The sequence below is a fragment of the Dipodomys ordii genome, unplaced genomic scaffold, assembly GCF_000151885.1.
Source record: "Dipodomys ordii isolate 6190 unplaced genomic scaffold, Dord_2.0 Scaffold81, whole genome shotgun sequence".
Lineage (NCBI taxonomy): Eukaryota > Metazoa > Chordata > Mammalia > Rodentia > Heteromyidae > Dipodomys > Dipodomys ordii.
In genome coordinates, this window is record NW_012267297.1 from 3,687,683 (window position 1) to 3,711,661 (window position 23,979).

The following is a 23,979-nucleotide window of genomic DNA, read 5'->3' on the forward strand; positions in this document are numbered from 1 at the left end:
CCCGTGGTTATTCTTGTTATGTTTTTCAATACAAAAGTCACCGTTTTTAGAAGTCCTTGGCTGTAGTGAATTTAGCTGAACTAAAAACCTTGTCCTGAAGCTTAGCTGTTTCTTGTTGGCCGGCCTATCTGTGGTTGTGTGTTTCCTGGCAGGGGGAAATGACACACACACACACACACACACACACGCACACACGCACACACACATGCACGCACACACACACACACACACGCTGATTTCACAGGAATTCCTGCGAGGTCCTAAGGCCCATCACCCGCTGGCACGCTCTGCTCTGCTCTGCTCTGTTCAGGGAACCTTGTAGGTTCGTGCCGAGTTTTTCCCATAAAACCCTTTTCTCCAGCCTTCGTTGCCCGTTTCCCCTTCACGTGTCAGCACGCTAACCATGTCTGAGGTTTTGTTTCCTATTTTATGTCGAGAAGGCTCTGGGAGTCGCGTTCATGATCACGGCCATGAGGACCCCCTTAAGCTCCAGGGCAGGGTGGTGTCCCCTGTAGTCCCGGCCCCGGGTCAGCTGGCACAGGAAGATCATGATCTCCAGGCCAGCCTGTCGGTGCTGGTACTGAGCATGTTCAGAAGAAATTGGGTTCTGGCCGGGCATCAGTGCTCATGCCTGGCATCCCAGCTACTCAGGGGGCTGAGATCTGAGGATCACGGTTTGAAGCCAGCCCTAAGCGGGAAAGTCTGAGACTCTGATCTCCATCGAACCACTGGAAATCTTGAAGTGGCGCTGTGGCTCAGAGTGGTAGAGAGCTAGCCTTGAGCACAAGCTCAGGGACAGCGCCCAGGCCCTGAGTTCAAGTCCTGTGACCGGCCTCCTGCTTCCCTGCCCCCTGCCCCCTAAAAACTTGGGTTCTAATTTTCGAAGCAATTGACTCTGGACAGAAGCGACCTGTACCTGTCCAATGACTGCACTTCTTGTCAGTGTGTGTGTGTGTGTGTGTGTGTGTGTGTGTGTGTGGTGTGTTTTCCATAGTTGATGCAACCAGGGAGAGAGGGAGAGAGGGAGAGGAAGAGAAAGAAAGGGAGAGAGAAGGAAAGAAAGGTAGAAACAGCGTTGGCAGTAGAATAGCCCGCAGCCCCACCAAGACTTGGGGTCTAGTCCCCAGAAGCGGGCAAAACCGAGGGGAAAGCTGTGTGTGCGTGCGAGCGTGCATGCCACCCGCGTGCGGGAAGTCAGGACCAGACCGGCTTGCTTTCTTTTGTATTTGATGTATAAAGAAACACACCATCCTAACTCTGGACTTTTCTTCTCTTCCTTTTAAGGCTTCGCATTTCTTCTGGGGCTTGTGGGCCTTGATTCAAGCCAAGTACTCCACTATCGAGTTTGATTTCCTCGGGTGAGTACCTTCCTGGATGGCTGCTCTGTGCGGTGTGAATGCCAGCCCCGGGGGGACCTGGCCAGGGCCGGGTGTGCGTGCGGTCAGCGTGCGCGCGGTCAGCGCGCGGCCGTCCACCAGGGGGCGCAGTGAGCCCAGGCGCTGGGAGAGCTTTGACGGGCTGTTTCCTCTCTAGGTACGCCGTGGTCCGTTTTAAGCAGTACTTTAAGATGAAGCCGGAGGTGATGGCGCTGGGCGCGCCCGAGCAGGGCCGAGGCTGCACTGTTCTCAAGTAGCTGCTCTGGAGTTCGGTTGTGTTTCTTTTTCTTTTTCTTCTTCTTCTTCTTTTTTTTTTTTTTTCTTAAGAAATTCCAAAAAGCCACTATTTGTTACAATTGTTATTTAATCTGGTTCTGTTGCTTTACAAATTATGCCTCTAAAACAACCAATCTGTTTTTAAACTCGGACTCAAGGATGCCAAGAGCTAGACGCAGGGCTGTTCCCGCCGGCGTGGCTCGGGGGTGGGGGGCAGGGGGGGGTGCCTCCCTCTCCCCCCCATCGCTCTGTGTCAGAGGTGAGTGACTCACTGCAACTCGAACCCGAGCGTGACTGCGCTCATGTGTCACCTGTGCGGCGAGTGTATGCAACGAGAACGTTCTAGAACGTTCTAGAATGTTCTAGAGAAACACACATTTCTGTGGCTCTGTGTAGAAGGTTCATTTTTTAGAGGAGCGGTCTTGGTGGTTGTGTGAGCTCTGCTCTGTGCAGTGAATCACTTAGTCCACCAACGCCAGGCCTGACGCAGAAAAAGCACCTGTTTAGGAAGAGATCCGTTCTCCGTCTCCGCCAGGGGGCCGAGGACAGCCTTTTAAAGGAACTGTGAGACATTTACCTCTTCTTTGGGAAATACAACGTAGGACGCACTTGTCTCCTGTCCCTGTGGCGGTGTAAATGTTTCTTGGAGAAATGGGACCGAGTGCCAAACTCGGGGTGAAGTAACGATTTCAACTGTGAAATGTCGCTGGGTCCTACTTGTTTTCAAACTCTTTACCTTACCAAACGACTGGTCACCAAAACGTGCGTGCTTCTCTGGAGATTGTGTGTCACTTTCCAGTAACGGCCGGCACTGCTGATTGTCCTGGCAAGCAGGAGGGGTGCCGTTCGGGTGACTCTGTGTGTGTGTGTGTGTGTGTGTGTGTGTGTGTTGGGGTTTCCCATTGTACGCTGGCTCTGGCTTAGATGAGCAAATGATGACAAGGACCATTTACTTACACGCTGATCTTGCACACCTCCAATCTGACAAGTGAGAGAATGAGCAGGAAGCAGAAAGAACTGATGCGGGAGAGCTTGCGTGGTGGCGATCGGCCTGGCTTCTGTTGCAGTGCGGTTCTATTGGCTAGCGCAGGAGAGGGAGGGGTTTCCTCCGCCCGCCCGTCTGCACGGGCAGTGCTGTTGGAGCCTCGGGACCCAGCTCGCTCTTTGGGCAGAGTTGGCTTAGAGCAGCTCACCCCTCCGGGGGGCCCAGGGGCAGGGCCCAGACAAGCGCTTTCCAGTGCCGGCCCTAGCTCACGCTTTAAAGCTAATGAAGGAAAGACAGACAGACACTCACAAGGCTACTTCCCATGGTACCCTCTGGTTCGTCCATGTGTGTGTCTTTGAACAGTGTTAGACCAAGATTTGCTCTCTACCTCCCCAACCTTAACAATGTTTGCTTTTTTTTAATATATATATATATATATATATAAACCACATTACTGTAAGATCAATAAAATCTTTGCCTAGTTGATGAACTGAATGGAACCAATTAAATCACAGCTTTTTTTTTTTTTTGCCATGTCAAAAGTGAACGTACACATTTGCAGTGGGTAGAGATTTCACCTGGCTGGAAGATGATTCTAGAAAAATGAAGATAGAATTCTCTCTCTCTCTCTCTCTCTCTCTAGCACTTATTTATTGATAAAGCTAGACAAAAATCTTTGATTCCTTAAACCACAATGGTTATCTTACACAAACAAGGAATACGAGAGGATAGAATGTTCTTGAGTCTCTGCTTCCTGCCTTTAAAGTAGGAGTCGATTATCTTGGAGAAGTGTTGGGGGGGGCGGTCATTTTGCCTTGCCTTGTATGTTTCCTTCAAGCTGTGTTGAACAGAGACTCCCTGAGCCGCTGCTGGTATGGCTTGCCGCAGGGCTCCGCAAGGACCACCGGGCATCGGCGTGCCGGCACCCCAGGGACCCCCCCCCCGCTGCCCCCCCATGCCGGCCGGCTGTCCAAAGGCTGTGCAGACTGGGCAGGAGGGTTCCGGGATCCTCGACACCTTACGTCTGCGCTGCACCCCGCCGTCAGCCGCTGGCCTGGCCCGTGCTTCGTAAGCGGTCAGCTGCCTTCTTGCATTCACGCTGAGGACCTCGAATGCCTTACTCAGACAGACTCAGTCCCTGCGGACACGCGCGTGTGCCCCAGGGCACGGTGGCCTGGATGCTTTCACAAGCAAACCCCCCCTCCCCCCTCCCCGCCCGGCTCCTTGCACACTTGTGCGCACACCCTCCCTTTGTCTGGGAAGACCCGCCCCGTGTGGCTGTGACCCATCCCGCATCCCCCGACCCCTCGAGGTCGCTAGGAGCACAAAACTCACCAGCCCGGCCCGCCCAGAGTGTACAGAGCACCAGTGTAAATAAGGAGGCCGAGCAAATGGGGGTGCATGCTGTCTGTCTAGCCGACGGACCCGGGCCTGTCTGCACGCTCTTCCTCTCCTTGGACTTCTTAACTCTGTTAGGAAATGACCCAGACCCGCAGTGGCCCGCAGCGCAGCGGCCCAGGAAGAGCAACTGGAACCCAGAGCCTGCCGGTGTGTTCCTCAGCTTCTGCCTGCCCCCCAGCTCCGCCCCGGAGGCGAGATACAGACGCGAAGAGGAAGAGCTTTGCTTCCTTGGATCGCAGGCTCCGTGGAAATGGAACATGCAATTGCACCACTGCAGACTGAAGTCTCGTGACCTTGTCCTATTTGTAAGATTGCTCATGTTTACTAACCCCCACCCCCCAAGACCCCTTGAAATTCAGTGTGAAATGCCACACACCCCACAGCTGACAGCTCCCGTCCCTTGAGTAGACCTGCAAAGATCTGCAAAAGACAACGCAGCCTTAAGCCGAGTGCACATCCACAGAAATAAAAGGCGGGGAAAATCTCAATGACAAACATTTCCTCCCCCCAGCCCCCCAAAAAAATATCCATTTTGCTTTGGTTAGCCTCTGTCCCATTTCTTGTGATCTTGATCTCATAACGTAACTACTGTCAGCTTGACCCGCCCTGACTTGCCTTTGTGCTGCTCCACACTGCGCGATAAACCCATGCAGACGCCACGCGTCTGATCAGAAATGCATCAGGCCGCAGCTGGCAAGCTCAGCGGTGGTTGGTCGGAGGAAAACTGTCCGGGGCGTGACTTGAAGGATTTTGGCCACCATTGCACACAGAGAGACAAGAATGACAGGTGTGTGTGGGAAGACAGCGTTCTCTGTGCTGCAGGGTGGACTCGCTCTGATTTTCTTCCCTCCCCCTTTGGTCAGAAGGATTTCCTCCTGCACGCTGCTGCATGGGGAGTTGAGGTGCGCTGCAGGTTGGGGTGCGCAGGAGGGGGTGGGGCCCGGCCACCTGGGTGCTGGCTCCCCGCGGGCTGGGCTTGCCGCCTTAAAGCAGATTCAAAGGCATTCAAATGGCATCACTCCATTTTGGGTAACCTCTCTGGTGCACGGCTCCGGGATTCTTCTTGGGGGGGCTTTTGCCCGACTCGGAATACTTGAAAAGTGAAATCAGTGAAGATTTCTTACATAATGAGTTAAGGTATTTTTTTTTCCTTACACTTTTTTTTTTTTGGTTAACACGGAAATGTTCATTGCTGGTTCAAAACATACAACAGAGAGATTATCTAACTGACTTGGATTGGAACAAACAGTGCTATAAACCATTTCACACCTGGGGAATCCAACTCTTCCTGAAGGTTTTTTGTTTTCTTTTTCCCTCTCTTATTCTGTATGTGTACTCAGAATACTACTGACATGAGAGAACTGTTAAGATACTTTATCTTTCTCCCTAAATCCTCCTCCATCTCACTTTTTGGTTCTCTTACTCATGGATTTTGTGCATCCCATGGGTCATTTAAATAAAACACTAGATAGCGGCTTAGAAAAACAAGAAACGGAAACATCACAAACTGTAGTCCAAGCATTTGAAGAGGAAGGGTCAAAAACGAACCCTAGCTGATGGGAATTGCACACTTCCTTTGCATTGGTTACATTTCAAAACAGTAAGGAGCTCAGAGAGAGATTTGGAACCCGGCTCCTACATAAACCATCCAGAAAGCAGCAGAGGAGACGGAGTACTTGCTCTGCTCGCTGTGGTTCTAGCTGTGGTGCTCAAAGCTGAGTCGGACCATCCTGAAGTCAGTGTTGAATGCAAAGCGGTCTCCTTGCTCGTGGGTAGCCCAGGAAATGTGCAGAGAAGCAGCGTTTGGTGTCTCTCCGCCCTGAGCCTTTGCCTTTTGGCCGGGTCTAGTTTCCATGACACGAAGTATTTGACGTTTTCAAAAGAATACTGTATTCCAAGGAAGAAAAAAACATGGTATTAGCCCATGTGCAAAGAAAAAAAAATACAAATAAATGTCATTACGTTAGCTGTGTGTTGAATGGGGACTTTGTGTATCCAATGTGAACTCTAGTAGAATAATGCTGCTTTGTACATACTGGAAGTGCTAGAAAGTAGTCCCGGCACTGAACAGAGCCAGGCATTGGGGTGGGGGGGCCGGGGGGTCGGGGGGGGGGGTCCTGGCTGTGTCTGGGAAAGGACCTGACCGCGTGGCTGAGATTTGTTTTTGTTAAGTCTTCGTTCTGATGGAGATACTTCCTGGGTGGGGTTTGGTTTTGTTGGTTCCCTTTGCTCCTGTGTTGGTTGCCTGTGTCCCTGTGTAAGATTTCACTTGTACATTTTGATGACTTCCTAACTGAACGTGAACCTTGCTCTGGGGGTGCGCAGGCCTGCGCCCCGCCCCCCTCTCCCGGTGGTCCGGGGGCCTGGCCGGTGAAGGAAGCTCTTCTTTCTCCCCTGTTCGAGTCCCTTACATGGAGTTGAGCCTTCGTTTCTGTCCTGAGGCTTTCTACCATTGATTAGATGAAGGAATGTATCTTTTTGAAGAGATTTATATTCTGTAAATAAAAATCGGTTGTAACAATAAAGTTGGGTTCTAACTACAGCCTGTGGCTACGGCTTCGTCATTTTTAAATTCAACTTGTGTTTTGATATTTAGAAATGTAAGACTGTTCAAAGGTAGCAGGTAATGTATGTTTGGAGGGAGGAGGGAGGGAGGAGGGAGGGAGAGGAGGAGGGATGGTTATTGGGGCTTGAACTCTGGGCCTGGGCGCTGTCCCTCAGCTCTTCAGCTTGAGGCTGGCGCTCTACCACTTGAGCCACAGCGCCACTTCTGGCTTTTTCTGCTGATGGGGTGCTGAGGAATCGAACCCAGGGCCTCATGCATGCAAGGCGAGCGCTCTACCCCTGAGCCACTGCCCAGCCCCTGTCCCTGAGCTTTTCCATTCAAGGCCTTGCTTGCTCCTCTTGGTGGATCTTTGGTCTCTGTCTGGCTGAGTTCAGACCAGGACCCTCTTGAGGAAGACTTAGGTACAGAGGGCAGCCTGCCTGGCGGAAAGCGCCCACTTTTACTGCGACCATCGCCTATGACTCGATTCTCAGTAGACATCGCACATTGGCTTGCTGTTCACGGCAGCCTTCCTGGGCTTTAGTTACAGCTCACACATTGCAGATCTCTTAGGGTGGCTAGTCTACCCCATTCTTGTTTTTATTTACGCCAGCAAGGTACAGACATGAACGTAGCAGTACTGTCTGTCTGTCTGTGTCTTTATATCTCTATCTCCACTCTTTCTGCTCACCTCTATATATCTCTGCCTGCCTGCCTGCCTGTCTGTCTGTTGGTCTGTCGGTCTGTCTGTCTGTCTCAGCTCTGGTGCTGGTGGCTCACACCTGTCTTCCTAGCTTCTCGGGAGGCTGAGATCTGAGGATTGCAGTTCAAAGCCAGCCTGGGCAGAAAAGACCACAAGACACTGATCACCCATTGAAACCACCAGAAAACTGGATGTGGTGCTGTGGCTCAAGATTATAGAGCGCTAGCCTTGAGCAAAAGAGCTCAGGACAGTGCCTAGGCCCTGAGTTCAAACCCCACCACGGATAACACCCCCCTCCATCCCCTCAGGTAATGAGCACCCCCCCAACTCCCCATGTTGTGTTTAAGTTTTCAATTGTGATGCTAACGGTGGACCCTGCCCCCCTTCCCTCCCTCTCCCCCACTTTGTCCCTCCCATCCCCACCTACAAATTCCAATGGGAGATTTTGGGGGTGAAATCCAATTTAAGAACATTCCTACACTTCGGGAGCCTCCAGACCCCGGGGCTCAGGGGAGGGGAGCCTAGGTCTGGGCAGATCGGGGTCCTGAGTCCTGCCAGGGTGCCCCGGTGTGCAGGTGGGGTTGGCAGTGGGGAGATGTGACCGACCCCCCCTCCCCCCCTCCTCCCAGGCCAGCCGGACCTGCAGGTGCGAGGTTCCACGTCCAGACAGAACCACCCAGCCATGCCACCTCTCCTGAATTTGATTATTTATTTGTTTTATTTAGGCTTGTTTTTTGTGTGCCAGGCCTGGGACTTGAACTCAGGGCCTGGGCGCTGTCCCTGAGCTCTTTCACTCAAGGCTGGTGCTCTACCACATGGGCCACAGCACCACTTGTGGTTTTCTGGTGGTTCAGTGGAGATCAGAGTCTCATGGGCTTTCCTGCCTGGGCTGGCCTTGAACCTTGATCCCTACATCTCAGCCTCCTGAGTAGCTGGGATGACAGGCAGGAGCCACCAGCCAAGTAGAAATGGGAGACACTAAGCAGAGGCCTGCAGTCAGATGTGGATTTTGGAGACGGAGTTAAATAAGGTGAGACAGTTGCTGGTGACTGAGAGTTGTCTACTACACTGGAGGGGAGAGGAATTTAAGATAATAACCAAGGGAACACCGGGCGCCCGTGGCTCCCGCCTGTCATCCCAGTGACTCAGGAGGCTGAGATCTGAGGATCGTGGTTTAAAGCCAATCAGGCCCCCCCTACAAAAAAGGTCTGTGAGAACCCCCTCTCTAAAAGAATCAGCAAAAAGCTCACCTGGAGTCGTGGATCAAGTGGTAGAGCAGCAGCTGAACAATCATAAGGCCTTGGGTTTAAAAAAAAAGCGGGGGTGGGAGGGACGGGATTTGTTCATGAAATGCCAATCCTGCCGACTGACCCCAAATACGTAAAATGGAAACATTGGGAAGACAAAGCTTAGTAGACATTGAGTCTTGTGGCAAGTGAAAGCGAATCTCGAAGTAGTAAAGCGAGTCTAGAGGGCTTCTGACAGCCCGGTGCCGGTGGCTCCCGCCTGTCATCCTACCAGCTCAGGAGGCGGAGATCTGAGGATCAAGGTTCAAAGCCAGCCCAGAAAATTAAGTCCACGAGACTCTTATCTCCAAAGAATCCCCATAAAGCTGGAAGTGGCGCTGTGACTCAAGTGGTAGAGTGCTGGCCTTGAATAAAGAAGCTCAGGGACAGCGCCCAGACATAAGTTCAAGTCCCAGTACCCATACAGAGGGAGGAAGAGGAGGAGGAGGAGGAGGAGGAGGAGGAGGGGGAGGAGGAAGTTGTTTTTGTCACAAATTAGATGGAAGCTAGGTTTTCCCTTTAATGAAGTTACACATGGGTAATTAAAGACAACACGCGTGAACACACACACACACAACACATACACAAATAGTTACAGTTGTAGGTCAGGAGGAAGAGTTTGGGGTAATACCGAAACAGGCCACAAGGTGGTGATGTAATTTCACAAGTCAGACTTTGCCTCTGTGGAGTTTTCTTTTGCTTGTATTTGTGGCGCTGTGTTACTTTCCTGAACTTCTCTGCCTTTTTCTGACATGCATCTTTTTTGGACTGTTTTCCTTTTTTTTTTTGGTTTCATTTCCCATCTCCTTGTCTTGGCTATGCATTAGAACACGTGCAATTTGCACACTTGTTGCTGGGTAAAAGTTGGTTTTTGTCAGTCAATGAAATTAAATTTATTCTAGAAAAAAATTGAGCAGGAGCTAGTGGCTCCCGCCTGTCATCCCAGCTACTCAGGAGGCTGAGACCTGAGGATCACGGTTCAAAGCCAGCCCGGGAAAGAAAGTCTATGAGAGTCTCATCTCCAATGAACCACCAGAAAACTGGAAGTGGAGCTGTGGCTCACGTGGTAGAGCACCAGCATTGAGCTGAAGAGCTGAGGGACGGTGCCCAGGCCCTGAGTTCAAACCCCAGTATTAGCAGAAAAAAAGAAAAGAAAAATGGAAACCTTTATGAAGTGAACAGAATAAATAAATACCTACTGTTCTACTGCCCAGATTAAAACTCATCATTTCCTGACCAATTTTGTTTTTTATTTGGTTGTTGGTTCTTGGGGCTTGAACTCAGGGCCTAGGTGTTGGTCTCTGAGCTTTTTTGCTCAAGGCTAGCACTCTACCACTTTGAGCTCCACTTCCTCCTGACCCATTTATTTTCCCACTACTCCACTCTTCCTTCCGTTCTCTCTACATGTGCAAGACTTACGGTTCTGTAATAAGCCAGTCTGTAACTAGGTCCTCATACAAGAGAACCTTTTCTTTTCTTTGCCTTTCTTTTGTTTTCTTTTTCTGGCATTGGACTTTGTATTTTTTTGTTTTTTGGGGGTTGTGGGGCTTTTGAACTCTGGGCCTGGGCGCTTGTCCCTCAGCTCTTCAGCTCAAGGCGACCACTTGAGCTACAGCACCACTTCTGGTTTTCTAGTGGTTTATTGGAGATAGGAGTCTCACGGTCTCTCCTGCCCGGGCTGGCTTTGAACCGCGATCCTCAGATCTCAGCCTCCTGAGTAGCTAGGATTACAGGCGTGAGCCACCAGCGCCCGGCTGGCATTGGACTTTGAACCCAGGGCTAGCTTGCTCATTTGGTGTTCCACCACTTGAACCACGCTTCCAGGCTGACTTTTTGCTGGTTATTTTCTCAGTGGATCCTCAAGGACTTTTCTTGCCCAGGCTCTGACCAGGGTCTAAGTTCTGGTCCTGCCATTTATTAGCTTTGGGTTCTAGTGCTTTGGTCTTCCTTGTAGGAATGGATGGATATTGGTCTTGGAACATAGCTCCCAGAGTTACAAGAATGGAGGATAAATAGTATGTAAATAAAATTGCTTTTCACAGGAAACAATAGCCATCGGGCTCAATGCTGGCTCACAAGATGATCAGAACTGATAAACTCGGCCCAACCTTTTCTAGTGCAATGATTCAAGGATTAGAAGCTAGAACTTTCCAAGGATGAAGGGAGGTGGTGAAAATTTTAAATTTAATTTTATTGTCAAGGTGATGTACAGAGGGGTTACGGTTACATAAGTAATGAGAACATTTCTTGTTGAATAGTGTTTCCTCCTCCCCTGTTTTTCTCCCATTTTCCCTCCCCCCCACTTCCCCCCACCCCCAAGTTGTAAAATTCATTTCCAGTATAATGTCTTGTGAATATTGTTATTAATTGGTTCAACCTTTGTCCTTTGTGTCACCATTTCTGAGATTCCTCTTCCCTTCCCCAAATTAGACAAACATATGTACAAGACACAGGGTACCAGTATAAAAAACAGTGACAACAGAGGATAAACCAAAGGAAAAAAAAGATGAAAGAAAAATAAACAGTACATTAAAAACAATAACAACAACAACAACAACAACAAAACCCTCTTGTTTCCATACCTTAGAGTTCATTTTGCTTAGCATCATCTTATATGGTCACATGTACATAGTTATCCGTCTGCTAATGATTACAAACGAGGGAAACCATGGAGCTTATGTTTCTTTGGGCCTGGCTTACTTCACTTAATATGATTTTTCCAAGTCTTTCCATTTCCTAACAAATGGGGCAATGTCATTCTTTCTGATGGAAGCATAGAACTCCATTGTGTATATACACCACATCATCTTGATCCATTCATCTACTGAGGGGCATCTGGGTTGGTTCCATATCTTAGCTACCATAAACAATGCTGCAGTGGACATGGTTGTGCTGGTGGCTTTAGTGTGGCCTGGTTTGTGTTCCTTTGGGTAAACGAGATGAAATTTGATTTGGGGAATTCAAAAGTAGGGATTGTGTGAAGTTAGAAGGAAGGGAATTTGGAGATACCATGGGCTGTTTTCATGCAGTCTCAATGACATTCGGCTTAAAGCCCCAGCAGGCTTTTCAATCAACGGACGTGCCCTTCGTTTCAGAAAGGGGGAAGAACAACATGGTAGCTTGGTGGCCTGAATTTCAGGTGCCACAAAGAGCAGGGTCCCAGGCCACGTCTCTCAGGAAGAGTGGGGCGAGAAAAATGTCATGGAAAAAAATGCACAAGGAAGGTTCTAGAACATGGATATTTGGATGTAAACACCTCTGAAGCCTCAGGATGGCAAACCCCAGGCTGCACACAGGCCAGGGAGAGAGGGAGATGGAAAGGCAGGAGGGGGTCCCATCAAGACTGGGCCTGCTCACAGTGTAAGGGTCTCTGGGCTGAGAATGTGAGCAAAGTCCATTGGTTTCTGTTCAGAGCAGAACATTTGACATCTCCTGGTCAGTGAGCTATGGATTCGTTCTTTTTACAACATGGAGAAGGTCGGTCACCCTTGTAAAAATATTGTTTTTAAAAAGCCAGGTGCTGGTGGCTCCCGCCTGTCATCCTAGCTATTCAGGAGGCTGAGATCTGAGGATCGCAGTTTGAAGCCAGCCCACACAGTAGAGTAAGACTCTTCTCGCTTAATGAACCACTCAAAAAGCCGAAAGTAGAGCTGTGGCTCAAGCCTTGAGCAAAAGAGCTCAGGGACATCCAGGGCCTGAGTTCAAGCCCCATGACCAACAAAAACACAATAAAGACAACCTCTAGTAGTTGTGCGAAAGACAATCCTGTGTGTGTGTGTGTGTGTGTGTTTTAGGTGTTTTTTTTTTTTTTTTGCCAGTTCTGGGTCTTGAACTCAGGGCCTGGGCGCTGTCCCTGAGATTCTTTGGCTCAAGGCTAGCGCTCTACCACATTCCCAGCCCTGATTTTTGTTTTTTTAAAAGCTGTTATATGGAAGAAAGATCTAGCAGCGTCTGCTCAGAGCGTAGATTATCTAACACTTGTCACTGTGTTGATTTTCCTCCCTGGAGCTGGGCTGGGAAAGATCTGGAAAAGATTATTCTTTCAAAGTTTCACTGGGATTTGTAGCCTGGGATTGGCGGGGGGGGGGGGGGGGAACCTAGAGTTCAGTTTGATAAATGAATTCAGCAAGTAGCTTAATCCTCTTCAAGGCCCAGATTTATTAAACATCAGTCAAGAGGTGAAATGAGCAATTTATGTTTCATCTGGGATGGGTCAATCACCAAACTTCCCATCACCCTCCAAGCTCTTTGACGGATCAATGAGTAGTAAGCAGATACATATGGAGAGATAAATGAATGACCAGGATTGGACTCTGGTCTCTGCAGAGACTTTTCCTGTCATCAGAAAAGCCTTTCTTGGGCTGGGCAGGTGGCTCAGTGGTAGAGTGCTCGCCTAGCATGCATGAGGCCCTGGGTTCGATTCCTCAGCACCACATAAGCAGAAAAAGCCAGAAGTGGCACTGTGGCTCAAGTGGTAGATTTGCCAGCCTTGAACACAGAGAGGCTCAGGGACAGCGCCCAGGCCCTGAGTTCAAGGCCCAGGACCTGAGTTCAAGGCCCAGGAGCGGCAAAAAAATAAAAGCCTTTCTTGACAAACCCAGATATGTGCCAGTCCCTTCTGTGTTCTGACTTTCCCCAGTGCTCAGTGTACTGCTTAAAATAAAACTATACAAGCCAGGGCACTGGTGGCTCACGCCTGTCATCCCAGCTACTAAGGAGGCTGAGATCTGAGGATCACTGGTAAAGGCCAGCCCAGGCAGGAACATCCATGAGACTGTTATCTCCAATAAACCACTCAGAAAACCAGAAGTGGTGCTGTGGCTCAAGTGGTAGAGCACCCACCTTGAGCTGAAGAGCTGAGGGACAGCGCCCAGGCCCTGAGTTCAAGCCCCAGACTGACAAAAACAAACCAAGGAGAAACGGCTTCCTCAGTGGTCTCTAGAACACAGAAGCTAGCTTCTGGCTCCAGCAGATTTTCATGTGTGTGGTCTGTTTATATTTCATCTCCTTAGGATAACTTCGTGGGGAAGGGGTGCTGCTCATTTTTTTCCCCCTGTGAGGTTGTCTGAAGGATTTATGAGAGTACTTGATTAAAATATGGTTTTTAATTTGTCTTGCTTCTATGAGTTAAATATAACGCCTCCCAGATTGTGGGGAAATATTGAATATCTTTTGTTGCAAAGCAGTTAACTTTAATGTAATAAAATCGACTACTCTTTCGCTCCATGGGTTGTGCTTTTTTTTTCTTTTTCTGGGCCTATTTAAAGAACTTTCCATCTGTAGCTGAGTATCAGTGAGTATCCTGCCTGTCATCCCAGCTACTCAGGAGGCTGAGATCTGAGGACCGTGGTTCGAAGCCAGCCTGGGCAAGAATGTCTGTGAGACTCTGATCTCTAACCGCTAGAAAACCAGAAGTGGAACTGTGGCTCAAGTGGTAGAGCGCCCGCCTTGAGGAAAAGAAATTCAAGGTCTGTTCCCAGGCCCTGAGTTCAGGCCCCAAACCTAGCACAAACAACAACAACAAAACAACTTGCCATTTGTATAGCTATTTAAAAGACACCCAGCCCCGTTTCTTTTAAAAGTTGTTAAGTTTTCCTTATAGTATTTGAATTCTTTTCTTTCTCTGATTTTTTTTCCCCACACCATGCACTAAATGGTTTCCCCTTTACCTGGTGATCAATAGTGTTGGAGCTGATTCATTCATTCATTCGTTCATTCATTCATTCGTTCCCACACCACTGCATTGTCTTTGCTATTAAAACTTTTTTTGGGGGTTGGTCGTGGGACTTGAACTCAGGGCCTGGGCTGCCCAGAGTTTGATGCCAAACAGGCAAACGAACCCTGTCAGGGTGGTAGGCCCAAGGGGTGGGAAAATCGAGCCTTCAGATTCTTCCCCATGATTTTTAAACATTTCTTCTGAAACATTATCTTTAGGTAGCTGTTCGGAAGGGTTTCCATTCACTGTGGCGGTGTGGGAGGATGAGGCGTCTTGATTCATGCCTTCCCTTCCAATCTTCTCCCCCAGCTCGCCCCACCCCACCCCTTCTCCTAAGTTCCTGGGTTCCACGGACGTTAAAGATGAGGATCACATCCTTCCACCCCTTCTCTCTCCATTTGTTTGCCATCCCTGCCCCCTTTAAAAAATTATATGTTTTATTGTAAAGATACTGTACAGAGGGGTCACAGTTACATGAGCAAGGTCATGAGGCCATTTCCTATTGAGCATGGTTACCTCCTCCTTTGTTTTTCCCCTACCATCCCTTCCCTCCCCACCTCCCCCAAAGTTGTAAAGTTCGTTTTCAACATAGGGTCTTGTATATGTCTCATTGTTTCAATGGGTCAGCCTGTATCCTTACTTCAGAGTTTTGTTTTTTTTTTCCCTTCCCCTCCTCAAATTAGAACAATGTATATACAAGATGCAGAGCACCAACATCAAATACAGTGAAAACAAGAGTTATACCATGGGGGAAGAACATACAAAGAAACAAAAAATCACACAGTGCATTATACGTACATTAAAAACAACAGCAAGAAAGAGAAAAGCACTTGTGTCCCTGTCTTGGGGTTCATTTCGCTTAGCATCATCTTATCTGGTCATAGGTACATAGCTTTTGACCTTTACTGCTTGTCCTAGACATATACTAGTTATTGCAAATAAGGGAAACCATGGGACCTGTGTTTCTTTGGGCTTGGCTTACTTCACTTAATATAATTTTTTCCAAGTCTTTCCATTTCCTCACAAATGGGGCAATGCCATTCTTTCTGATGGAGGTATAGAATTCCATTGTGTGTGTGTGTGTGTGAGTGTGTATGTGTGTGTGTTTGTGTGTGTGTGTATAACAGACCACACACATGAAAATCTGCTGGAGCCAGAATCTACCTTCTGTGTTCTAGAGGCCACTGAGGAAACCATTTCTCCTTGTTTTGTTTTTGTCAGTCCTGGGGTTTGAACTCAGGGCCTGGGCACTGTCCCTGAGCTTCTTTTGCTCAAGACTAGCACTCTACCACTTGAGCCACAGCGTCACTTCTGGCTTTTTTTCTGTGTCTGTGGTGCTGAGGAATGGAACCCAGGGCTTCATGCATGCGAGGGGAGCACTCTACCACTGAGCCACCTGCCCAGCCCCTGGGCTCCATTTATTTCTCAAGCACTCAGGTGATGAGGGAGAGTTTCGCTGTGTTTTTTTCTGACCTCCCTCCTCTCTCCTGTACCCTCCCCCTTTACAAAAATCATCAGAACTTTAGGTTGTGTTTTAAGTCTGTAGATACGGAGGTGGGAGGGTTTATTGTATGTTTACCCTAGTCCACCCTTCCCTACTTGTGTTGGAACTTTGCTGGACTTTTTTCTAGTAGCTTCCTGGACCATCTGGTAAATTCCACGGATGGAACTGAAAATGGAAAACAGAGGGCACTATGAACTCACAAATGCGGCATTTCCACCCAGCCTGCAACCATCAGGCTAATCGGGAAAACCCATCTTTTGTAGCAGCCCAAATCTGCCCCTTTTGAAAAGCGGTGCAAGAGGTTAAAAAGGAAGGATTTTGACACAGGCCTGTCTCCCCCATGAAGAAATAGGCTTCTTTGTGAGGGTTGGAGGATGGTGGTTCAAAGCCAGCCCGGGCAGCGTCCATATGAGACTCTCATCTCCAATGAACCACCAGAAAACTGGAAGTGGCGCTGTGGCTCAAGTGGTAGAGCACCAGCCTTGAGCTGAAGAGGTGAGGGACAGCACCCAGGCCCTGAGTTCAAGCCCCACGATCAGCAACAACAACAACAACAACAAAACCCCAAAACTAAGCATAGAGCTACCCTATGACCCAGCCATGCCATTCCTGGGCATTTGTCCAATAGACCACAAACCAGGTTACAGCAAAGCTACCAGCACAACCATGTTCATTGCAGCACTACTCACTGCAGCCAAGGTATGGAATCGGCCCAGATGCCCCTCCGTGGACGAATGGATCAAGAAAATGCGCTGTAAGACACACAACAGAATTGTACTCATCCAGGAGAAAGGATGCTAGTGTACTGTTTTGAAAGAAATGGAAAGACACGGGCAAAAAAATTACATGAAGTGAAACAGGTCAGGCCCAGAGAGACCAAGAATTTTAGTTCTGATGTCTACCCGGTATTCTGGAACTAGTGGACAAACCTGGCCATTCTTCTTTGGATAGTGGCTGAAATCATATTTTAACCCCCCTTTCCTCCCCATTCCCCATCCCTCACCTCCCCATACCCCTCCTCCCGCCCCCCAGAGCTGGGAGGGAGGAAAGTGTCTGAATCTCGTGTGATGGAGCAAGCAGAACATGTGAAGTGGGTGACCCACTGAGCTCTTTCTTGCCACCATGGCCTGTTGGAAGTCTGTCCCACCATGGAATGACATGGGCCATCTTCCTGATGATTAACCCCTTCCTTCCCCATGTCCGGTGGGCAGATCTGACCTCTTCAGCCTCCAGGGATGTGAGTCTCAACAAACTTCATTCCTTCCCTCCAGAAACAGACGCTCAGGGATGTGTTCAGTTCAACTTCCTCCAGAGGTAGTTTTGCCCTCCTCACCTGGATCTTCCATGGGCTGGGTGGGGTGTCTGTGGGGGACCCATGGAAGAATGAGGGGACCCATATTGATGTCTGAGCTGAAGCTTGGAGAAGAACATAGCCACGGTAAGAACATTTAGGAAGGGAGGGATGAAATGCATTTCTTTCTTTCTTTCTTTTTTTTTTTTTGTCGGCTGTGGGGCCTGAACTCTGGGCCTGGGCGCTGTCCCTCAGCTCTTCAGCTCAAGGCTAGCACTCTACCAGTTGAGCCACAGCACCACTTCTGGTTTTCTGGTGGTTCAATGGAGATCAGAGTCTCACGGACTTTCCTAGCTAGGCTGGCTTTGAACCATGATCCTCAGGTCTCAGCCTCCTGAGTAGCTGGGATGGCAGGCTGAGCCATTGATGCCCGGTGACACGAATTTCTTTCACAGATGGAGGCACAAGGATTTCTTAGCAGGAATAAGATACTGCCCTGGGCGTAGCAGGAAAACCACAGAATTTCCATCAGTATGGCTCTTGCCTTCCTCTTTTTATTTATTTATTTATTTCCTTTCCTTTCCTTTCTCTTTCCTCTTCCCCCCTCCTCCCCTCCTCCTCTCCTCCTCCCCACATCCCCTCCTCCTCCTCCCCACTTCCCCTCCTCCTCCTCCCCCCCACACCTGTTTGAATTTAGGACCTTACAGGCAGGTACTCCACCACTTGAGCCACAAACCCAGTCCTTTTTGCTTTCAAATAGGATCCCTAACATATGCCTGGGAGGGTGTAACGTGTGAGTCTCCCATTTATGTTTCCCAAGGAGCTGGGATGACAGGTTTGAACCACCACATCCAGCTTTTATTGATTCCCCGCCCCCCTTGGATTGGACTCCACCTGTCACCCTCCTGATCTCAGCCTCCCAAACAGACAGGGCCGACAGCCAGGAGCCACCGGCCTGGCTCTCCTTACGGCAACATTCTTATGGCCGTTCAGTCTCAGGGGCAGCAGCATTTGTTTCTGTGTGGGGAAGGACGGTAGCTTCCCGCCATGTGGCGCTCAGGGTGATAGTTTAGCTGGTGTTACACATGGGAATTCCTTTAGGTGTGCTACAAGAGTTTAGAAGTTTCCGTATCGCTTCTAGAACCCAAGAGACGATGTCTTGGAATGAAAGGTTCTATTCATCTGCATTAAACAAAGATGGACGCCAGGACTGGTGTCCAAATATTTGCTAACTGGGTCTTTGGAGCCACGCATGGTCTGATTTCTTATGTGCATACGATGAGACAGTGGGTGAAAATCAGAGACCTTCAGCCACACAGGTGAGACACAGCCTGGCACCTTCTGACTCCTTCCTTCAAATATCACCACTTTGTCTGTCTGTCTGTCTCTTCTGGTACTGGAGTTTGAACTCCAGGCCTCAGGCTCACTCAACTAGCTGGTGCTCTACCACTTGAGCTATACCTCCAGCCTGACTTTTTTTAACCAGTCCTGGGGTTTGAACTCCAGGACCTGGATGCTGTCCCTGAGCTTCTTTTGCCCAAGGCTAGCGCTCTATCACTTTGAGCCACAGTGCCAACTTCTGGCTTTTTCTGTGTCTGTGGTACTGAGGAATCGAACCCAGGGCTTCATGCATGCTAGGCGAGCACTGTACCACTGAGCCACCTGCTCAGCCCAAGCCTGGCTTTTTGGTTGGTTAATTTTTAGATGGACGTTCTCAGCCTTTTCTTCCCAGTCTAGACTCGAACTTCCACCCTCTGTCTCTCAGCCTCCTGAGTAGCTAGGATTTCAAGCATGAACCAGTTACTTATCTTTTTCTTTTTTAATTAAAAGCATATAGATTTCATTGGCACAGCTACTTATTAGAACTTCAGAGCAGGGAGCTGAGGGCATGTACAGGTCCTTTCTGCAATTCCACTTTCAAAGATGTTGTATTTCCCCCTCCTTATCAATTACAGATGTTGTAAGTGGCCATCATAGCCGACTGGAGCACTATGCGGATTTACTGCTGCCAAAAGTTTTGAGCAATTAAATGAATCGTAGCACCTGCCATGTGAATTTCTTCAATTTCATTAAATGGCTCCCTTCTAGAAAGCACTATTGTGAAAAAAAATACATATATGTTTTGATGAAAAGGCTTGGGACATTATAGAGTGATTTTTTTCCCCCTAGTGTTTAAAAGGTCTTCAGAATGAAAAAAAAAAAAGTGGTGAACATGCTGTTTTAAGCTTTTTATTTTTTTGCCACTTTCCAAATGTCACATTGAGAGAAAGCAGAACGCCATCACAATTACAGACTTGAAGGCCGCCCCTCCACCCCGTGCCTTCCTCTCTCAATATTCCTTCTTGTATTAAAAAGAATCTAACGTAAGTTGGGTTTCGATCTGAATTTGATAATGCAGGTGATTTGTCAGGCCTGCCCTTCACCCCTTAAAAAAAAATCCCTGCACACAGAGCAGAAGCTAGGTATCAAATGCAAGGCCATGCGAATCGTGGACTCCGTGTAAGGTGCTCCTGTCAGCACGTGGTAGTTTATAAGGTCCATATGGCATTGCTTATGTAGCTTACACTATACAACTGGGGTCTAGATAACATATGATGCAGATATCAAACACTACCACAGGCTTGGGGCGCACAATCACATACACACATGCATGCACGAAAGAACCCATTTTTTGTTTATTGTTTTTTTGTCAGTCCTAGGGTTTGAACTCAGGCTCTGGGCTCTGTCTCATATTTTTATTATATTTAATTAATAATTAATAATTCCCTGGAAGAAAGTCCCAGGGGGGTGGGGAAGAGCAGCGGCCGCCATTTTGTCTGGGACTTCCACAAGGCTGGGGTAACTTTTCAGATGGAGAGCTCAGAGGTGAGGAAATCTTTGCTTCACTCTCTGTCTCTGTCTCTGTCTCTGTCTGTCTGTCTGTCTCTCATTTTCTGTGGCTGTCTGTCTCTGTCTCTGTCTCTGTCTCTGTCTGTCTGTCTGTCTCTCATTTTATTTTATTGTCAAGGTGCTGTTCAGAGGGGTTGCAGTTACATAGGTAAGGTAACGAGTACATTTCTTGTTGAACATTGCTACCCCCTCCCTCGTGTTTCTCCCACTTTCCTTCCCCCATCCTGCCCCCCCAATTGTAAAGTTCACTTCCAGCACAGTGTCTTATGAGTATCGCATTGGTTCACCCTTCATCCTTTGTGTCACCATTTTGTTTGTTCCCCTTCCCTTCCCCAAATCAGATAAATGTATATACAAGAAACAGGGCACCAGAATCAAAAACAGGGATTATAGGGGATAAAACAAAGGGGTAAGGGGAAGAAGAACTTCATACTGTACATTAAAAGCAACAACATCAACCACAAAAAACCCTTCTAGTTTCCATTTCTCGGAGTTCATTTCAATGAGCATCATCTTATATGGTCATATGTACATAGTTATTGAGCTACTCTGTTTAGTACTAATACATGTATACTAATGATTACAAATGAGGGAAACCAAGGAGTTTATATGATTTCACTTAATATGATTTTTCCAAGTCTTTCCATTTCCTTACAAATTGGGCAGTGTCATTCTTTCTGATGGAAGCATAGAACTCCATTGTGTATATACACCACATCTTCTTGATCCATTCATCTTCTGAGGGGCACCTGGGTTGGTTCCATATCTTAGCTATGGTAAACAATGCTGCAATGGACATGGTTGTGTTGGTAGCTTTAGTGTGGCCTGGCTTGTGGTCAATTGGATAAATGCTCAGGAGGAGGATTTCTGGGTCATAGGGGAGCTCTATGTTTGCTCTTTTGAGGAATCTCCATACTGCTTTCCAGAGTGGTTGAACAAGTTTACACTCCTACCAACAGTGCAGAAGAATTGCCTTTTGGCCACATCCCCACCAGCATCTACTATTATTTGTCTGTTTCTTGTTCTAAAGGACCTGAGCAAGGCATTTCTATGCAGTATCTTTCACTTTTTGTTTTCTTTTTCTTTTCTTTGTGATGATCCTGGAGCTTGAACTCAGGGCCTGGGTATTGTCTCTGAGCTTTTTTTTTCACTCAAGGTTGGTGCTCTACCACTTGAACCACAGCTCCACTTCAGGCTTTTTGGAAGTAAGAGTCTCATGGACTTGTCTACCTGGGCTGGCTTTGAACTGGGAGCCTTAGATCTCAGCCTCTTGAGTAGCTGACAGGCTTGAGCCACCAGTGCTGAGTTCCCAAAGTATTTAATGGATGAATGTCTGAATTGTGTATCTACTTACATTGGAACATCTTGCTGACATTTTTATTTTACCTGGGATGGTGCTGGTGGTGGAGGTGGCAATTTGTTCTATTTTGATGGCCAGGTTATAAAAATAAATGGTTCATTTTTCCTAGGGGTCTCAACTTTAGGACCAAACTTCCTTCACATGCTATCAAACTCTGCTCTGGTCTAACCCTAGTCACTCAGGAGTCTGAGATCTGAGGATCGTGATTCAAAGCCAGCCTGATCAGGAAAGTCCGTGAGATTCTTCGCTGTGATGAATCACTATAAAAGCTGGAAGTGGAGCTGTGGCTCAAGTGGTAGATCACTTGCCTTTAGTGACAAAGCTGTTGCACCCAGGCCTTGAGTTCAAGCCCAGGATACACACACACACACACACACTCTCTCTCTCTCTCTTTCTCTCTCTCTCTCTCTCACACACACACACACATTTTATCTTGCCATGGGTGACTAACAATCACACCTGGAAATTTCTATAAATAAAACAGATTTAAGTTGCATGAAATTATATTCAAAGGTGCTAATGAGTGTCAGTGATGTTTAATAAGAGAAGCATAAGGCTCCCATGAGGCTGTCTTCTCACTGGTTTGGCTGCACACAGCTCACCTTGTCTTCACAGAGTGCCTTACTAAAATCCACCTGCTTTGACTCTTTTTTTGGGGGGGTTCTGGATCTTAAACTCAGGGCCTGGGCACTCTCCCATAGCTTTTGTGTTCAAGGCTGGCGCTCTACCACTTGAGCCACAGCACCACTTCTGGTTTTCTGGTGGTTCCTTGGAGATCAGAGTCTCACGGACTTTCCTGCCCGGGCTGGCTTTGAACCGTGATCCTCAGATCTCAGCCTCCTGAGTAGCTGGGATGACAGGCATTTATGATACTCCAGGTTGAGACAATTAGAGGGAAAAAAGGCTCAAAGCACTTTCTAAGCACCATTATGAAAATCTGTGCTGGTTTGTTCAATGATACTCACTTTTACTGCATGAACTTGAATTCTTACAGAAAAATACCTGAAGCTACGCCGGTTCCAGGGCAAGGTCTGTTTGTTTTAAGGCTAACACACACAGTCCAGTGTCTTCATTTCCTAAGAACTGTAGAAATATTAAACTTATGCGAGCTTTTATTGGTCTTCATAAACCATGCAGAGCAGAGTCTCTTTCATTTAAGAGGTTTTATGGCTTCATGTATTAATATCCTCCCATGGCTGAAAATATTTCACATTTACACAATGAAAAAAAATGCATCTTTTAATTACTGCCAGGGGGGCAGCGTCGACACTACACCTACAGACGCAGGCCCCAAGTGAACGAAGAGTTTTCTCCACCGATGAAAGGGGTCAATGTAGATCTAGATGCACTGTAGTCATAAGCAAAGGTGACTCTGAGAATCACAGTTCAAAGCCAGCCTGGGCTGGAAAGTCCAACAACTGCAAGGAAAGAGAAGAACATGGTTTTCTCCGTCTTAATGGGAGGAGTGATTGTTCTGGCCTGGACACACAGCAGCCAGGCCCCAGTGGCTCATCTCTGTCACCCTAACTGCCCAGGAGGCTGAGAGCTGAGGATCGAGGTTCAAAGCCAGCCTGCACGGAAAAGTGCGTACGACTCTTATCTCCAATTGGGAAAAGCCAGAAGCAGTGGTGTGGCTCAGGTGGTGCAATGCCAACTTCGAGTGAATCAAGCTCAGGAACCCGTGTCCAGTCCCTGAGTTCAAGCCCCAGTACCAGCACAATGAAAGACAGGGAAGGAGAGGGGAGGGGGAGGAATGGAACATAGACTAGAATAGAAAAGAGGGGCCGGGCACCGGTGGCTCCCGCCTGTCATCCCAGCGACTCAGGAGGCTGAGATCTGAGGATCACGGTTCAAAGCCAGCCTGGGTAGGAAAGTCTGTGAGACCTTTATCTCCAATAAACTACTCAGAAAACTGGAAGTGGAGCTGTGGCTTAACTGGTAGAGCGCCAGCCTTGAGCTGAAGAGTGCAGGGACAGCGCCCAGGCCCTGAGTTCAAGTCCCACGACCCACAAAAAAAAGAAAAAAAAGAGGGTAGGGAAGGAACAGAATATAGAGCAGAGTAAAATAGAACAGAAGGAAGGGAAGGAGGGAGAAAAGAGGAATGAAACATAGAATACAATAGACTAGAATAGAATAGAGAGGGGAGGAGAGGAATCGAGCATAACATAGAACATAACAGAACAGAGCAATAGAATGGAATGGAATGGAATAGAATGAAGAGGAGAGGGGAGGAGAGCAATGGAGCACAGAACAGAACAGAACACAATAATGTAATACAATAGAATTAGATTAGAATAGAATTAGAATAGAATAGAGGGGAGGAGAGGAATTGAGCATAAAATAGAACAGAACAAAACAGAGCAATAGAATACAATAGAATTAGAATAGAATAGTATTAGAATAGAATAGAAATAGAAATAGAATAGAGTAGACTAGAGAGAGGGGAGGAGAGGAATGGAGCATAGAACAGAATAGAACAGAGCAGAATAATATAGTATAATGGAATTAGAATAGAAATAGAAGAATAGAATAGAATGGAATGGAATAGAATGAGCACAGGAGGGGAGGATGGGGGGGCAGGGAGGGGCAGCGGCCCTCAGCGGAGACACACAAGGCCCAGCTCCCACAGCTCCCCCTCCCTCCCTCC

At 48.0% G+C, this 23,979-nt stretch overlaps 1 protein-coding gene and 1 long non-coding RNA gene across 2 annotated transcripts in view; one reads left to right on the forward strand and one right to left on the reverse strand.

The window, feature by feature from the left end:
* The window catches only part of Etnk1 (ethanolamine kinase 1), a 34,788-nt gene extending 31,820 nt beyond the window's left edge, over nucleotides 1-2,968 (forward strand). The window contains exons 7-8 of the mRNA XM_013025096.1: nucleotides 1,285-1,358; nucleotides 1,534-2,968. Coding sequence (XP_012880550.1) covers nucleotides 1,285-1,358; nucleotides 1,534-1,633 — 174 coding nt within the window. The 3' untranslated portion in view covers nucleotides 1,634-2,968. The remainder of the gene's footprint in view (nucleotides 1-1,284; nucleotides 1,359-1,533) is intronic.
* A 98-nt stretch (nucleotides 2,969-3,066) lies between these two features.
* Nucleotides 3,067-21,736, reverse strand: LOC105992271. The gene is made up of 3 exons (XR_001175392.1): nucleotides 21,710-21,736; nucleotides 17,740-17,747; nucleotides 3,067-3,260 (listed from the first exon to the last, which is right to left on the reverse strand). It is a non-coding gene; the product is annotated as an uncharacterized LOC105992271 (long non-coding RNA).
* Nucleotides 21,737-23,979: the final 2,243 nt, after the last annotated feature.